Here is a 17679-nt window from a genome sequence, read left to right on the forward strand (position 1 = left end):
CCCCCCAGGTTTTATTCTTAACCTGTTGGCGTAGCCACTCCTTAGGACCCGACACTTGACCTCAGAGCCTCACACTTGGAATCGGGCAGCCTGGGTTAGAATCCCCGCGGAACTCAGCAGCAGTGGGACCCAGTGGTTTTCTGGATCAGTCTATGGGAGCAGCCTCCCCCGTGGCCCCCAAGGAGCTACACTGTGGCACCTTCTACACAAAACCAGGACTGAATGAGGCAGGCATAGGGCCCGTGAGTTCTGAGGCCTATGTCGTACAAGGCGCTGCAGCTTCCGCCGGGGTCTCCTGGACCCTTCGCTGTGGGGGAACCCCCAGGGGAGGAACTGAGGCCCGCCACCCCCAGCCAACACCAACCTGCTGACCGTGTTGGCGAGCCACCGGGGAAGCAAATCTGCACCCTCCTCAAGCCTTTAGAAAGCTGACCCCTAGATGTGGCTTGGGGCCAGGAGACACCCAAGGCAGTCACTCAGCCCTTTCTGCTCCTGAGTTCCTAGCCCACAGCCACTGACTTAGTTTGGAACCACTGAGAGTCGAGGTGACTTGTTACGCAGCACTAGCTAGCTGATTAATACGCAGACCGAACTCCATTTCCTCTTTTGTGAAATGGGAATATCAACACGGACTTTACAGCCCCGGAGAGATGAAATGAGGCGGTGCCGGCCTGGCACCCTGCCAGTGTCCCGCTGGCGCTGGGGAGTGCCACCATCCCCCATCCCGCCACACGGCCTTTGCTGCAGGCTCCGGAGGAGCTGGGCGGAGACCTCCTACCCTCTCCGCTCGCTTTTCTCCCGGCCCCTGGTCAGGTCAGCTCCAGTCTTGACTGTCTCTCTCCCTCCCTCGTGGGAGCAGACCCCAGACCAGAGTGGGTGTGCCTGGGATGTGGGGGGGGGAGCCCCTTCCACAACTCGAGCGTGGGTCCCACTGGCGTTTCTCAGGGTGTTCAGTGGTGTTTGCATTTCTTTTGAAGGGCCCCACATGTGATAATTACATACTTGTTAGCCCTGTAAAATAACAAATCTGGAATCTGCACTCTGGAACCAATGGATTTCCTGCCGAAATGCATTCAAGGGGCGCCCTGGTCAGCATTCCGGTTAGGAGCCAACACGCTCGCTGCTCCACAACACGCTCGCTGCTCCACAACGCCTCTGCCGCGGCCCAGCCAGCCCAGCCCCTTCACTCCACGCCCGGCCCCACTGCTCCCAGCGCACAGATGCGCTTCTGCTGCTGTTGATGTTGTTTTCATGTTTTCTTAATGCATGCCTGCTGGGCGTGGTCCTTGGCTCCCCCTTAGAGTGGGGGGCTGCGTCCCGGGCCTGGGGCTTCCTCCGCCCTGGGTCCCACTAGTGAAACCAGAGCCTGGCAGATGCGGACCGATGCCTGCGGAGCCATCCCACCTTCTCCCCGGAGTTTCTCTGGATTCCTGTGGCCACCACCGTCTCTCCTCCCCGAGCCCAGCCCCAGCCCCAGCCCCCTTCCTGCCCAGGCTCCAGCAACACTCCACAAACCCAAGGTCCCCACACCTGGTGTTCACCTCTGGGCTGTTCTCTTCAGAGTGCCCTCTCTCCCTGCCCCTCTGTACACCGACCCTGGTTAACTCCTGCTCATCTTGGATGGAAGCATTCTGTGGATTCAGTCTGCATTCTGTGACCAGCTGCCTCCACCCAGGGCGGGGGCAGATGCCTGTCTCCCAGCCCTCAGACCCTCCTGCCCTCCTGCCGGGCTGGGGCGCCCTGAGGGTAAGGGGTCTGTGTCCCTGTCCTCACCGTACACCCCACTGGCTGTCACATGGCAGGCACACAGGAAAGGCTTGGAGAGTAAATGAATGCAAAAGATCGGTTGATCTGAGTGTTAAAATTGCCAAGTTTAAACCTGCCCCCCCTTTACACCAAGGCTGAGTTCATCGAAAACTCCCCCACAGACTGGCTTCTGGTCTGTGCAGGCACTTGCCACAGAATCCTTGACAAATGGCACGCAAAGGCCAGGAGGAGGACGTCAGGGCACGCTGGCCTCAGGGAACCGCCACATCCCGGGCGTGGTGCTGCCTCTCAGACCGGCACCGTTTCCAACCCAGCCCCCCGGAGGTGAGCAGAGAGAAGGAGCAGAGAAGCAGAGGTTCAGGGTAGAGTCAGGCTCAAGAAATGAGCTCGGATGGCCAGAGCATGTCCTGATACAACGAGGTTCAGGGTTCAATTCCCAGTCAGGGCACATAGAAGAATCCACCAGTGAATGCATAAATAAGTGGAACGACAAATCGATCTCTCTCTCACATACACACACAAACAAATAAATAATTTTTAAAAAATGTCTGTATAAACACTGTCTGCTTCCTTCCAGTAAACCCGAACTAGAGAGTCATCCCTCTCAGTTCTCCAGGGCAGAGAGGGAGGCACCCGCAGGGCATGGGCCTGCCCCAAGGAAACAGGCCGATTCGGCAGAAGAATCAGCTTCCTCGCTGCCCAGAACTGTTACTCCAAAGCACAGACAGCCCTCAGCCCAGACCGTGAGGAGCTGGGGCAAGGATTCTGGGTACCCAGAGCCCCCCCGCCCCCCGCCCCAGCTTCCTTCTTTCTTTTAAATATCACGGGTGGGGAGGAAGCGCTGAATCTGGACGTTTATTTACCATTCCTTGGCCTGACCTTCCAGGAAGAATGTCACTAATGAGAAACAACCGACTTGGGCTCCCAAGCCGGGAATTTTCACTGGGATCGATTCAGGATTCCAGAGTCTGCACAGGGCCAGGGGGACACAGACGGTCCCCCTGGAAGGAAACAGTAAGGGAGTCTTTCCTGCCTGGAAGGAAATGTTGTGTGTGTGTCAAACAAATGTCAGATGTGCGGGCCCATCTTCCCTGTTGTTCCAGCCCCTTCGGGAGAAGAGAAGGGCATTCGCCTTCCCCGGGGTGTAGGCTGGGGGAAGTGGAAAATGAAAGCAAAGCGTGAGATGGGACCGAAGTCTCCCCGGTTCAAGGACTGACCTTGCAGCAGGGGGTCTCGAGAGCAGGTTTCGTTCTCATGCAGATCGGAGGGAGCTCTTCTCACTGGGGCGAGCCACGGCCGTCCCCGCTGAGTGCACGCTGCATGAAGACCGGGGTCTGTCTGCCGCGCTTTCCGCTGCGTCCCGATGCCAGCAAATGCTGGTCACATGGCGGTGGGTCCTCCTACCGCGTGAAGGAACGAAACAGCCGGGTACAAACAGTCAGTCTACTGTACCATGTCCATTTTAAGAGTAACACTTCTCAGTGGGCACCGAGGTTTTTCTCTTTACGATTCTTTCACGACAGAACCTAGAATTCTCTGGGTCACCTGGCCCGTTCATCTTGCTTTGCTCTAAGGACAAGGCATCAGTGACACTCTTGTAAATCCAGCTGGTTATTAAACAGTGTGAACCGGGACCTTACAAATTCTCTTTAAACTCTGCCTCACATCTGGCTGCGTCGGGGGGTCGTAAAACCTCTCAGGTGTTGGACGCTCTGTTTCATTCCGTCTCAGCTCGGAAGAAGCCCCTCTCCACCTACTGCAGGGCCGCCACGGCAGGAGGCCGCCAGGGTCTCCATAAACCAGCCCTGGGCGATCAGGAAGGCGGCATTGTGACTGTACCCAGGACCAGCTCTGTCCCCCTTCACTCGGATCTCCACTTCTTCCCTTTGGTGGAGACCATGGATGTGAACGCAAATTCTGGTTCTGCCACTGAGTGGCTGTGTGCACCCTGGACAGCTGGCTCCCTCTGTGGCCTGTCTCTTTCTCTGTAAATGGAAATAGCTGTGCCTACTTCGTGACATTGTTGAGAGACCTCAATAACTTAGGGGATACAGACTAGGTGCGAGAAGTGTCTGGCATGCTGTCTGTACCGTGTGTTAGCTAGTGCTTTTGTCTCTACACGGCGGGCCCCTGTGGTTCTCCAGGACCACTGTGTCCTCCTAGGAAGGAAAACTCAGCAAGCAATTTCCTTTTTTTTTTTTTTTGGTGTTGTCTATGCACCTGCCCCATCAAAGTCTTCCAGACCACATATGGATGCAGATAGCGGTTTGCAGTAGTGATTTAATGGGCCAACGGCAGAGGCTCTGCTGTGTCCCCTGCCTTGCATGCTCCCAGGACAAAACCCTCCCAGGTGGGCGACTCCAGCTACCCTGCCACCTCAGCTCATGAGGCAGCTCCACCTGAGCACGGAAACCGGTCCGTTCAGAGCGAGAGAATGGCAGGGGGCCCTGGGGGGGTTGGGGAGGGGTGGAGATCCCCAGGGCTCTCAGCTCAGCCCCAGCCTCCGGCCTGTTCCGACAGGGTCAGCTGCCTCCTGACACTTCAGTGACATAACCCAGAAATCTGGGCTGCTGTTTCTGACGACAGCCACGATCGTAAGAATCTCTGCTCATCACAGCTCATCACAGGCACCGAAGCCTGAGTGCTTTCCACCATCCCACCTCCGTGGGCACTGCCCATGTTTACGCCGAGGAAACGAAGCTTTAGTGGGTCACCCGAGGCGAAACGCTTGGCATTTCTGCCAGGCTGCCTTGTTTAAACGGTAGGTGGGGACATTTTTCCTGTGTCATACTTACATCTTGCACAGGAAGCCACGTGATTCCTTGTTCAATAGATGAAGGTGTCCTGCATCGACACCAACATCCCCCTAAATGGGAAAACAGTGTTCACAGCGCACCCCAATAACTACGGAAAAGCATTATGCGTGGTTTGAAGGGATCACACCGGCTGTCTGCCCAGAGCTGGAATCCGTAGGATCCCAGGGAACGGACCCCTGGTGAGGCCAGAGAGGAACTTAATTCTGAGTTGAGCCTCCCTCCTGGCTGGAAACAGTTCATGCCCGTCTACAGGCCATGAGCAGGGGCTCTAATGGCCACGATGCCTCCAGTTTGGTGTTTAAACCAATAAGGCTTCAGAGAAGTTACGGTATGTTTAATAACGTCTTAATGACTGTTTGCAAGATGCAAGGCTTCTGGTTCCTGTTTGGCCTTGATTTACGGCCTGACTCTGGTTGAGGACAGCCCCGAAACCCCTCCTAAGCCCCCAGCGGAAGAGGGAGGTGTTCACACCAGGCTTCTTGGATTCCTTTAAAAAATTGAGAATTCAGATGAAATACAAATGATGTTCGACTCGCCACCTTTTCTCCCTGGTCTCCTGAGGCACTGAAAAATAAAACGCAGCGTGACTCATTCCACGGAGGGACCCCTCAATCCACAGAGGTGAGCAGGGCCCTCTGGCATTTCTGATGCTGTGGATCCCAGGTAGGGTGGGGTTGAGTCTCCCGTGGGAAATTAGGCTAAACTACTGCGTTTGTCCTGTGCTTCCTTTCGGCTGGAGACCCCCACCTCTCAGGAGACCCGATGCTACCCTCCCTCCCCTGCGACATGGCCAGCCTGGGGCAGAGAAGCCCCGGGTCTGAGCTGCAGGCAGTCCCTCTACAGGGCTTGCCCCCCGACCCCCACTCTTGCAGATCGTTTGCCCGCTGACAAGCATTCACTCCGTGCCTGCCATTCAAACCCCAAACCCGCATATCGCCACCACCTGCTCCAAAGGCTGCCTCTGTGGGTCTCTCTTCAGGCCCGAGTTGCCCCTGAGAGTGACCCTAGGTGCTCAGGCCCTGCGGCCGCTCCAGATCCAGCAGGAGTACCTAAAAAGAGGCTGAGGACTGACTCGGTCTGACCTCCACAGTTAAATGGGGGAGGGGGCTGGCTCGAGGTCCCACAGCTAACTAAAGACAGTGCCCAGCCCCTGTTCCCGCATTGGAGCCCTTTGCACACCACACTCCCGGTGACTCTGATCCCAGAGAGAAATAAGAGTGCTCCAAGGGAGGTGTTTTGCTGGAGGCGACCTTTCCCCAGCCCCCAGCAAGGAGTTAGGTCACGTCCCAGCCCTTACCTGCCTCGGCCCTCATCCTAGACTGGTGTCTGGAGACCAGGCCTAACAAGGTCTATTGAGGGGGGGCCGGCGGTATAGGGTTTGGGGGGAGGACTGCCTTCCCCCTCTGGGGGCAAGAGCCTCTAGACAGGGTATCAGGACCAACGGTGCTGCTCCGAGCAAGGGGCTCCCGAAGATGGGCAGACAAAGGGGTCTGCCCTTTCCTCCGGCTGCCTCGGACAGGCAGGCTGGGGTGAATCTGGGGGCTCTCGGGCTCCGAGGGGTTAACCCGCGCAGGGGCCGCGTGTGACGTGGAGGGTTCCAGCCGAGGCGCGGCCCCCTCCACTGCCCGCCGCACCCCCCCCCACCGCGGCGCACGCAGCTCCCGGGGGCTCCGCGCCCCCGAGCCCAGGTCCCTCCCCCTTGGCGGGCGCTCACAGGCCGCGCGGGCAGCGCGAGCCCCGGAGCCCCGGCGGCCTATGCTCCCGGAGCCGGCATGGACCCGGAGCGCTGCGCGCCCTTCGGCGTGGGGCCGGGGCCCGACCTCTATGCGGCCGCCGGGGATGAGCCTCAGGGCGCCCAGGGGACCTCTGCCGCCGCGCCTCACCTGCACCCCGCGCCGCCCCACGGCCCGCGACTGACCCGCTTTCCGGCCTGCGGGCCCCTGGAGCCGTACCTCCCAGAGCCGGCCAAGCCGCCCACCAAGTACCTGCAGGACCTGGGGCCGGGCCCGGCGCTCAACGGCAGCCACTTCTACGAGGGCCCCGCGGAAGGTAACGCGCGGCGCGGGGTGCAGCGCGCAGCTGGACCCGCTCCCCTTTCCTCCCCGCCCGGCCCCGGCCTTCCCGCTTCTCTCCCCGGCTCGACTATTTCTCAACTTTATGACCCTCTCGCCCCGGGCCACGGCTCGCTAGGAAGAGGAACCCCCGGTGGTCCAGGCCGGGCAAAAGACGGCGTGGTGCGGGAGGCAGAGCCTCGCGTGCCTTCGGCGGCGGGAATGGGAGGCTGGAGGTCGAGGAAGGGTGGAGCGGCGAAGGCCCGGGCCCAGTCGGGCCCGAGGGCGGCTGGAGCCGGGAAGGAGGCTGGCCGGAGTGGGGCTGGAACTGCCACCCACCCAGAAACCCGGCCCCGGCCCAGGGCCCGGGCGCCACACTCGGCCCTCGGCCCCGATACTGGCAGACCCACACTGGCGGCTTTTTTGTGTGTCTAGCTCCGGCGGCAGCCCCGAGGCTGGGCTCCGACACGGACTGGCTCTGCCGGCCCGCCGAGGGCTGCGGCCTGGCCTCTGCCGGCCTCTCCTCCCCAGGCCCAGCCTCCTCGGGGAAGGCGCTCGTGGGGTGGCCGCCGCTGGTCCCGCAGCGCCGCGGCCACTCAAAGTAATAACTGTGCTCTTGTTTCTCCCACTAACCTGGCCTCCCCGTCGTTAGCACGGCGATGGCCCCGCTTCTCGCAGCCTTGGCTTCCTTGCACTGAATCGTCACCGCTGGGCCGTCGGGAGCAGCCCGGGCTGGCCTAATCCCCCGGCGCCCCGGTGCCGGCGCCTCGGTGCTCCGTGCGCTCCGGCAGTTGGACCCGGCCACCTCCCGCGATCGCGCCCCAACGCTGGGGCCTGGCAGGCGGCTCCACAGCCCCGCCAGCGCCCACCGCGCGGGTGGGTCTGTGGGAGACTGGGCGCCGGCCCCTTCTGCGCTGCCAACTCCCACAGCTGAGGCCCAGAGCTGCGCCCTCCGAGATCGGCCTGAGCCGCCTCCGCCCCGCCGGCGCCTCACGGGCCCCCGCGGAGTGGACGGCCAGCTCCGGCCTTGCCCAGCCGACAGTGGGAATGTGTAGGAGAGGGCGGGAGGGGTGTGGGGGTCAGCGGAGGAAATGAGCGAGGCCGCGAAGCTTCGTGTCTGTGCCCTTTGAAAGAGGCTCTCCTGATAGAAACCACAGTTGGGACTTAATGAGAAGCAGTTGGCCTGGCTCCTCTGATCCCAGCCAGAGGCGGCGGTCGCGCAGCGCCGGCAGCACCGTCGGGCACAGGTACCCCGCCTAGCTGGGCGCGCGGCGAAGGACGGAGTCCACCCTGCGGGCCTGCCAGGCGCGCCGGACCCCGCGCGACGCCGAGCGAACGGCGGAGCGGCTGCAGGAACCGACGAGGGCGAGGGGGCCAGCAACGAAATACGCGGAAAGAAAGCCAAAGAGTGTAAACAACCGAAAAGAGGGGAAAGGAAACCGAACGAAGCATCGGAGGAGAGAGGCGATGACGAGAGTCGAGGCGGTCGGGGAGCTCGTCAGAACGGGAAGAAGCAGATGAAAAACGAACAAGGAAAAAAGCGAGCGGAGATCGAACGAAGCGGGTACATGGAGGAGGGAGAAGGGAGTCGGAGCAGGCAAAACGAAAGAAGAAGGGGACACCCTAAAAGAGCAGAAAACAGCAAAATGATAACAAGTGGGAGAAGAAAACGAACGATTCGAGCCGAGCAGAGGACAGGCCGAACGAAAAGGAGGCGCGGCGGGCGCGAGCGGAGCCCGGAAAGAGCTCTCTGGTCCCCGCGCCCCGGCTGGAACTCGGCGGGCGCAGGGGCGCGCGGCCCGGGCGCCTGAGGCGGAGCCCAGCTGCTGGGGAGCGACGGCCCCGGGTCCGGGCGCGCAGTCTGCGAGTGAAATGTGGCGGGCAAAAGGGGGACCCGCCTTATTTCCCGGCTTTTAAAATAACGGGCTTGAATGTTTCCAGTTCAGACCAGTGAGCTCGCAGCTGCTCCCCATCTGCGGCGCGGTCTTGGCCGCGGCCGGGCAGTTGCGGGCCCCGGAGCCTGGCTCACCCCGCTCCTCTTCCCTCTTGACGGGGAGCGCCCAGCCCTTACTCCGGACCCGGCCGCGTCCAGTCGGTGCCGGCCACCCTCCTTGCCCCCTGCGCGTGGCTGCTCAGGGCCCCGGAGAGGTGCCTGGTGGGTCCTTTCTGCTCTGCCGAGCCTTGAAATTTGTCCCCTCGCTGGGCTGTCTGACCTCGGAACTGGCCGGCTGGCTCTCAGGCCCTGAGCGGGGTCACCTTCAGGGCTGGGCTCCCCGGGGCAGACCATGGCCCGAGGGGAGCTCCAGCTCCTCAGCCCAGGCAGAGACCTCTAGGGCTACGGGCGTCCAACCTGTGGCCAGCGGGTCACACTCTGCCCAGGGTGATTATGAATGTGGCCCACCACAAAATTGTATAGTTACTTAAAACCTTTTTCTTCTCGGCTCATCAGTTTTCATCAGTGTTTGTGTATGTAACCTGTGTCCCAAGACAGCTCTTCTCCCAGTGTGGCCCAGAGAGGCCAGAAGGTTGGACACCCCGATAGGCCAAAGCTGGGAAACCCCAGGGTGAGCACCAGGCCCCGCTGGGGCCCCACACGCTGTGCTTCCATGGCGCCGGCTTCCCAGAGCTGCGGGAGCCCGGCCTCCACGAGCACTGAGGGTTGATCCAGAGGCCGCTGGGGCACAGATCAAATCGGGGCCAAAGCTCAAGCTGGGTGGCTGGTCCTGCGGACCCAGTGGACACCATCGTGAGGGGCAGTAAGGCTCCAGTTGGGCAGCCCAGCGGTGTGCACCCTGTGGCTGCTAGTAGGGCGGCGGGTGTGCTGCGAGCATGAGAGCCAGGGATGAGCGCCGTGCCCGCGGCCCTCATCCTGGCTCCTGGATTTCCTGGTGCTTCGGTTACACAGGCCCTGATACCCAGGCACCGAGCCCCAGGCTCTGAGGCCCCGACATGAGCACTCTCCCTGAACCGGTCTGGGGTCCCCGCCAGGGGCAAGGGCCTCCCACACACAGCCTGTACCCGGAGGGCCCCCCGGGTCTTAGAGCACATCCTTCCCCTTGGAGCTTAGCTGCCAACTGCTGGCCCACTGACCCACTCCACCTCCCACTTCCATCTCTTTTCAGGGCGTCCATCCTCAGTGCTGCTTGGTGTTCTTTGAGGTGCGCCCCATCCCCCAAAGAAGGGGAAGACTGCCCTCCCCCCACAGTCCTCCAGGCAGCTGGGGAAGGTCTGGGGCGACGGCGGGAGAAGTTTCCTGGTCCCTGAGAGGGCTGTAGAATGGGCAGGTGTGTGTGTGTGTGGGGCACCCAAGGCCAGCAGGCGTGGCCCTTCTGGGGGCAGCTATCCTGAGAAGTCCCAGCACACGTTCAGCCCTGATCCTGGGGGGCTGCCGGTCAGGAAGGCAAGTCCTGGGGCCCCAGATCTGTCCACTTCCTCTGGGCAGATTCCTTTGGAACAGATACTGAGGGCCCAGGAGGCAGAAGAACAAGCCCCAGAGCTTTGGGGGGCCCTGCAGAGATGTCAGCACTTCCCTGGCCCCCACCCCTGAGCCCCACTCACCCTCTGCCCCCAGAGTCCAGGGACCTCCTGCTGACTTCTCCACGTCTCAGGCCTGCTAGGTGCAGGGTGTCCCTGTTTGGCCTCCCAGTCTCCCTGACCGTTCCCAACTGTTTGCTTCACCTCACCTTCCAGGGGTCCTTCTTCCTAAGCTCCTACCCCCAGAACAACCACAAGAAGCCTGCACGGCCCAGAGTGGAAGCAGGGTGGGAGGTGGTGGCTGGCACATTTTCTCTGCAATCTGAGCTTCACCTGCTGTGAAGGCAAACTGGCCCCTGGCCTGTTATTTGTGTGCAGCCCAGGGTCAGGGTGACCTGACTTTCCCAGGCCACCAGGACACACAGCAGGGAGTGCACTTCACCACCTGGGTGGCCCTGGAAGGTCCCTGCCCAACCCCTGCTGAGGGACATCTGCACTACCTGACCTCTACAGCCCAGAGGGGGACTCGTTGGACCCAGAGTCCACCCCCCAGTCCTGTCCTCCCCCCCACAGCTGCCATCCTGACACCAAGTCCCAGAAGACGCTGACGTCTGGTGTCAGCTTGCTGGGCCTCCTGGGGGCCGGCCTGGGGCTAGGGAAGGGGGCCTGTGAGTCAGTGGGGCGTCTTGGTGGCGTCTCTCCTGTCATCCGCAGACTGTTGTGGGGACTTCATGGTGAGGCTGTGGGGGGTCCTCGCCAGAGGGAGAGAGCGTGGTGATCGGGGTTAGGCCTTCGCCAGCTTCCAGAGTGCAGGGCTAGGCCCCTGGAGCGGGGGTCCTGGGGGCTGTTCCCAGTCTGCATACAGGTCCCCCTGCTTGTCAGCAGCTCTAGAGGAGGGAGGGACAACCCTGGGGTTGGGGGCTGAGCCCGGTCCCCACACCAGCCAGCCGACCCTCCTTCTCTGAGCGGGGCTTAGCTCCTGACTCTCTGTTGCTGGAGCTTCAGCCCTTGCCCAGACATCACAGTTGTGGGAGGAATGAGACAATCCCTCTGGAAGCTTCTTTGCCCCATCTTGCCCTTTATACCCCAGGGCAGGAGGACTTCACTTAGCCCTGACATGCGGGGCCCAGGGAACGCGGTGCAGCCAAACCAGCCAGGCTGTCTGAGGGGCCCTGTTGGTATCTGTGTCATGGGCACGAGGACGTGGGAACCAAGGCCTGCAGCGAGGGGGACAAGGAGGTCCTTTCTGGCAGGGGCAGGGACATGTCAACCACCCCTTCCTCAGTTCCCTCCGCCCGCTGGGGCTCTAAGCCGTGCCGTGGCGCCATCCTGGCACCGCCACACCCCGTGGGACGCGCCCCCCCAGAGTGCTTCCCCGAAACGGACCTCCCTCGGCCCCCGCAGACCCGCCCAGAACACAGACAGCATGGCTCCCTGGGGCCCCCTCCCCAGCTGGAGATTCCGCAGGAAGGCCTCCCAATGCCAGGCTCCACGGAGGGTGTCTGCAGAGGGAGGGGTGAGAAGGGGGAGGCGGGGACTGAAGCGTCAACAGTCTTCCCCTCCCTCCATTCCACCCACAAAACCCCTGGTTCGGTTTCCATCCTCCTTTCCGTGTTTCCATTGCAGCGGAGGAGAAGGCCTCCAAAGCCGCCAGCTTCCCCCAGCTGCCCTTGGACCGCCTCGGGGGCCCCAGAGACGGGCCCTCTGCCATGCAAGGCTCCCCAGGCCCCTGCCTGGCCAGCCTGCGTGTCCCTCTGTCCCCGGGACTCCCTGACTCCATGGAGTTGGGCAAGAACAAGAGCAAGAAGCGCCGGAACCGCACGACCTTCAGCACCTTCCAACTGGAGGAGCTGGAGAAGGTCTTCCAGAAAACCCACTACCCTGATGTGTATGCCCGGGAGCAGCTGGCGCTGCGCACAGACCTCACGGAGGCCCGAGTACAGGTGAGGGCATCCTGGGCCCTCGGCTGCCTCGACCACCCAGGGGCGGGCCAGGCCACCTGAGGGCTGAGCTCCAGCCCGCGGCACAATGCTGCCATTCCTGGTGCCCATTTCTGGTGCCCGTGCCCGGCCTGCCCCTCCTGGGCTCACCCTCTGCACCCAGCTCCACTGGGGCCACAAGCTAGCAGCCTGGGTGGAGGCTTAGGCCTGAGTGTGGGGCCTACGGCCTCCAGGGGGTCAGAGACCCGTGTGGCAGTCCCGTCTCCACTGACTGCTTGCTGACCAGGTGACGTGGGGCCTGCCTGTGGCTGTCTCCGTCTCAGTCTCCCAGTCTAGGAGAGGAGGATGGGGCCGCCCGCTTATGGAGTAGCTTTGAGGAGTACAGCCAGGCAGTGTTCTGGAAGCAGAGAAACGAGGGGGACCTATTGGGGCTGCTCCAGAGGTGGCTGCCCAGAATGGGAGGGGCCCCCCCTGGGGGTTCTCAGGCTCAGTGGTACTCAAAGCCATCCTGCGCCTGTGACCTCCAGGTCCCAACGACACTCAGACTCTGGCCCGGGGCCCCACCCCACCCAGCAAACTCTCCCAACAGGGATGTGGCCCCAGGCTTCTGGATGGGCTATGGCCAGCTCCGCAAAGGGTGGGGCCCAGCTGTGGGGGTGCAGGTGGCGGGCTGACAGGCGCTGGGAACAGGGGAGAGGGAGAAAGGAAGGCCCTGTGTAAGCCATTTTGGAGGAGAGGAAGAACTCGAAGGTGGCTGGCAGGGGGTGGGGCTGGGCAGCTTCAGGAAAGGTCTGGCCCAAGGGGAAGGTGGTGGTTGCTGCCCTTTCATGCCACACCACGGGCTCCCTGGGGGATGGCAAGGGGACAGCCTCCAGGCAGGAGACCTGGTTGTCACTCCCTGAGTAAGGCTCCTCCCAAGTCTGTGGCGGCCCTGGGGCCGGGCAGCTCTGGCAGACTGTGGGGACCATCAGGCCAGCTGCGTCCAGCAGAGCGGGTCCTACCGCCGACACCACGTAAGACCATGGCCATGTCCCGGGCCATGTCCCCTTCTCTGCTGAGTCCTCTTGCTCCCACGTCCCCTCCAAAATGGGTGTCTGGGACTGCCCACCAGCGCTCACCAGGGCCTACAGCCATCAGAGTGAGAAGACCAACCCCAGATGACGTGAGCTGCAGAAGGCCGGAGCGTCCTGTCTCTGGAGGCCTTGGCAAGCCACTGGGCTGTGGTCTGACCAGCCACCCCTAGGGGACTGCCCTGGACATGGGTCCGGGTCCTCCTCTTGGCCCTGCAAGGGTGTAGGCAGAGCCACAAGGCCCCAGACCCAATGCAGAAGCGTCTGGGTGATGGAGGCTGCATAGTAGGGATTCCGTCTCCAACAGGAGTGTGACAGCCACCCATAGGGCCCGCTGTGCAGAGGATAATAAGGCCACATATGAGACAGTATAGAGCAAAGGTCCGGAGCACAGGTGGCAGCCTGCAGTGGGGGATCCAGAGAGAGCAGGTGGTGAGAGGAAGACTTCCCACGCAAGTGGTCAGCCTCACTGGCCCAGGTGCCCTCATAGGCCTGTGGGGGAGGGAGTTAGGAAAGGAAGGCCGTAGCGGACAGGAGCTGGGCAGGTGGGGCACCCTTCCTCTGGGCTTGCCCCGGCCTGCTGCAGGGTCTCTGCAACCCAGGGTTGGGGGAAGGGTGTGCCCAGCTCCTGAACTCAGGGCCTGACCTGCCTGCCTGGGCAGGATGACTGGGGAGGAGTGTGAGGGGCTATGGTGGGGTTACTTTTGTACATGGGTGGCATGCTTCTGATGCAGCCCCAGCTAGATCCTGAGGAAACAGGGCGATGGTCTAGGTCTGGTTCTGTTTTAACGCCGCCAATATCTAGTCTACAGGCCAACATGTAAGTTCATGAAATGACAGTGCAAACGCTAATACACATACATGTAGCAGTCCTTGGGCACGTGCCCAAGGACACATTCATCACAGAGGCGCACAGCACACCACATGCCACCCACGCTGCCAGGAGCTTGCAGAGAAGGGCAGAGACGAACTCCAACACGGACAGCAGCAACAGGGTGTGGTCTGAGACACATGGGGACGGATGGTGCCCAGCTCAGATGCACGGGCTCGGGGAGGGTGGGCGTGGGCAGGGCAGGCAGGGACAACCTGACAGAGGCAGGGACGAGCAATGGGGCAGAGTGTTTCAAAGGCCGGCTGAGCCAGAGGCAGCTGGGCAGTCCCCAGCTCGGCAGCCTGGCAGAAGAGGAGGATGAAGAGCAGACAGGGCCTGGTGCAAGAGCTGGGCTCTGGGCCGAGCTCCCCAGGAAGCGAGTGGGGCTTTGAGCAGGACCACGGCCTGAACAGAAATATCTTTAACATTCCTAGGATACCAGGAGGTGGGCGGACTAGAAAATGAGAGAAAGCTGGTGGCTAGAACCCTAATATATGTGCATCAGCACCTCGGAACCACAGGCCACAGAGCACCATGACACCCTTATCAGGCACTGGCAGGCTGGAAAACCAGCGTGACTCAGCCTGGAGGCTGGCGGGGCCTCTCCCAGGTTCCCCTGGCTCTGAAAACCATGTGGATTTACAAGTTCCTGCCACTCAACATCCCCCAGCGGGGAGCCAGCTCCCCACCCTATATGCCACGAGCATCAGCTCTTTCCTCAGCCCCCTGCACTCTTCTTTGGGCCACTCTGTCACCCCTCGCCCTCTGCCCCCAGGTCTGGTTCCAGAACCGCAGAGCCAAGTGGCGGAAGCGGGAGCGTTATGGGAAGGTCCAGGAGGGGCGGAACCCCTTCACGTCTGCCTATGACATCTCCGTGCTGCCCCGAACTGACAGCCACCCCCAGGTGAGACCCCTCCATGCCCCAGGCACCCCTCCCCCAGTCAGAGCTTGACTGCATCCCTGGGGTAGCCAGCAAGAGTGTGAGCTCTGGCCCTGGGGAGTGGCACTGGGTCCCGTGTGACGAACTGTGGGTAAATCACTTCCTCCTCTGCCCAGCGAGCCCTCAGCCATCTCCCCAGTGACACCTGCAGGGCAGTTGGCACAGAGGGATTCTAAGGAAAATCCTGAGAAGCAGTGGGACAGGCCTCCTGTGAGCATTGGGGGCAGGAGGGTGGCAGATTGTAGACCTGGGCGGAGTAGAGGCCTCTCAGGAAAGTGTCAGGAGCCCTAAGGGCAAAGTGAGCCCTGAGTTAGGGAAGCAGACCCTGGGGCTACCGACTCACGGGCCTGCTTTGTCTCTCCTCTCAGCTGCAGAGCGCCCTGTGGCCCAGTCCAGGGTCCGGGAGCCCGGCTGGGCCCTGCCTCGTGTCTCCGGAGGGCATCCCCTCCCCGTGCATGTCTCCGTACCCCCACTCGCACGGGAATGTGGCCGGCTTCATGGGGGTGCCGGCCTCCCCCGGAGCCCACCCCGGCATCTACTCCCTCCACAGCCTTTCCCCTGCCCTAGGGGACCACAGCTTCGAGCCCTCCCCGGACGCTGACTACAAGTCTCCCAGCCTCGTCTCGCTCAGGGTGAAGCCCAAGGAGCCACCCAGCCTGCTGAACTGGACCACGTGATGAGATGTGTGGACACGGACTCAGCTGCCGCCCCTTCCAGCTCCTGGCTGTCCCCACCCCACCCTGGACTGGATGCCAGAGAGGACACACGTCTGCCTCTCGCCCCAGATGGTTCCCAGAGGCGGGCGGAGCAGCTGGGACCCTCACCTCCTGCCGAGGTTTTGCTCTTAGAATAAGGCAGGGCTGCCCAGGAGGAAAGGGGGCTTCTCTTCCCACCACACGATAGGTCGGAGAGAGATACCACCCTGCTTCCTTCCGACCTCGTCCAAGGCCCACGTTATCCCTCTGGCTGACACAGCTTCGTGGGCTCCTCACTCCCGGACGCAGAGTGGGAGGACGACACAGGTTGAGCCAGGAGTTTTCTTGTGACTCAGGAGAAACCAGAACCTTTGGACGTTCCCCTGCAGGGGCCTCACTCCCTCCTCCCACCACCAGAGGGCGTGCACTGAGCGTCTGGCGCTCACCAGAACCTGAAGCTGGAGGTCAAAGGTGCCAGGCCTCCCCTTACTTCTCCCCTGTGCCCGCCCACTCCCCCAACCCACCTGCTGTGGAGTCCTCTCCACCCGTCGAGGGAGGGGGCAGGAATTCTACCAGAAACCACGAAGTATTTGGATTCTCCTCCATGGGACCAGACCAGCAGTATACCATGGGAACCCTGGACTCTCTTGGTTTACTCATTGGGCGTTGGTAAGAAAACAGATTCCCAGCCTCTGAGCCCCTAAGACTCCAACTCCCATTTTGTAAAAATGATTTTGTAAAAAAGAAAAAAAGTGTGCTGCCCAGCATGATAATAAAGATGGCAGCGCTCTCAAGACCCCGCAGTTGCGGATCTTCAGGGTTTGGTGGGGGTTGCTCTCGGGCTGCTCTGTGCTCAGGCAGCCAGGCCCTCTGGAGGGGCTGCAGGGACCCCCGGGGCCAGGGAAGCGTGGGCCTGCAGCAGAGCCCCTGAGGCTGGTGCATGCCCTGCCTGGCCCGGTTACCTGCCCAGGGTCCCTGGGGGCTTTGGCTGGTGTGGAAGGCAGGGAGAAGGGCCCACTCTGGGGCGGCTGGGCTCCTGAGGGAATTCGGAGTGAGAAGGACAGTGAGACAGCACAAGTAAGCTTGTGGCTGAACTGACAACAGAGGGCAGTGGAACGGGAGGCCGGGGAGCCGACTGAGGGCTCTGAGCTCCCAGAGCCATGGGGGTGGGGCAGACTCCTGCCCCCAGAGGCCCCAAGAGCGTTTCTGAGCTGTGGGTCGGAGACGAAAGCCAGGACTCCCTCCTGCGGTTTCGGAGTATGGCCCATCCTATTCTTCATCCCCACTCTCTGCCTTATCTCCGCAGCCCGGGAGGCAGGGGAGCAGCAGTCCCGGCCTCCCACCCTCCCAAGCAAATAGAATACCACCCCATGTAGAGCTCAGATCTCAGCCTCCGAGGCTGCCCCCCACCCCCAGCACATCCTCTTCCAGGCACAGGGTAAGCCCAGCAGGCACCAGCACTGGGCTTATTCCCGGGGGGGGCAAGGCCCCCATCAGACGTCCCTTTGCTCCAGGACAGTCACTGTTACTGGGCTCACTGTGCCCCACAGGAAACCTGTGTCCTCCTCTTCCCATCCTGACACAGCCTGGCTCCGGGACACCTCTCCAGGCAGTGCTGCTGCTGGCTGAGCTGCAACTGAGCCCTGTCCTAGGAAGGGGAGTCGGGAGGGAGGGAGGGAGGGAGAGGCGCCCAGCTTGTTGGTGACACCGGGGCTAAGACCGCTGCATCAGAAGTGTCTTCCCACTCCTGTGACAGGACGGCAGTTCTGGATTTCCTGCCCACCCCCACCCCCCACGTCGGAGATGCAGTAAGAGCAGTTTGTTCTACAAATGGTGCCTGCACGCCCACTCTGCTCCAGGCACTATGCTAGTGCCAGAGAAGGGGCAGGGCTCCAGCATGGCCTAGAAAAAGATGGAGAGGGAAGGACAGCAAAGGGAGCAGAAGCAGGGAAGAGACTGATAAGAAAGGAAAGCTGAGCCAGAGACTGCTGCAGCCAGAGCCCAGAGCGGGAGAGGCAGGCAGGGGGCGGGCGGGGCCCGTGGGGGAGGGCACCG

General features: G+C 61.9%; 2 protein-coding genes across 2 annotated transcripts in view; both read left to right on the forward strand.

Moving 5' to 3' along the window:
* Nucleotides 1-6316: 6316 nt before the first annotated feature.
* On the forward strand, nt 6317-16310 carry ALX3 (ALX homeobox 3). The gene is made up of 4 exons (XM_037152370.2): nt 6317-6632; nt 11735-12051; nt 14765-14893; nt 15298-16310. Exons 1-4 carry the CDS (start codon nt 6356-6358, stop codon nt 15604-15606), a joined length of 1032 nt encoding a protein of 343 aa, XP_037008265.2. The 5' UTR covers nt 6317-6355; the 3' UTR covers nt 15607-16310.
* A 431-nt stretch (nt 16311-16741) lies between these two features.
* GSTM3 (glutathione S-transferase mu 3) overlaps nt 16742-17679 on the forward strand; it is a 229726-nt gene continuing 228788 nt past the window's right edge. Inside the window, exon 1 of the mRNA XM_037152497.2 lies at nt 16742-16745. The gene's annotated coding sequence lies outside the window, so the exon portion shown is untranslated. The remainder of the gene's footprint in view (nt 16746-17679) is intronic.

The sequence above is a fragment of the Artibeus jamaicensis genome, unplaced genomic scaffold, assembly GCF_021234435.1.
Source record: "Artibeus jamaicensis isolate MK-2021 breed Jamaican fruit bat unplaced genomic scaffold, CSHL_Jam_final scaffold_1689, whole genome shotgun sequence".
Lineage (NCBI taxonomy): Eukaryota > Metazoa > Chordata > Mammalia > Chiroptera > Phyllostomidae > Artibeus > Artibeus jamaicensis.

Excerpts from the sequence above, each read along its gene's own strand:
- ALX3 (XM_037152370.2), top strand. The coding sequence starts at position 6,356 with ATGGACCCGGAGCGCTGCGCGCCCTTCGGCGTGGGGCCGGGGCCCGAC. Across the intron at positions 6,633-11,734 it reads CTACGAGGGCCCCGCGGAAG|CGGAGGAGAAGGCCTCCAAA; the intron begins GTAACGCGCGGC and ends TTTCCATTGCAG. Across the intron at positions 12,052-14,764 it reads TCACGGAGGCCCGAGTACAG|GTCTGGTTCCAGAACCGCAG; the intron begins GTGAGGGCATCC and ends CTCTGCCCCCAG.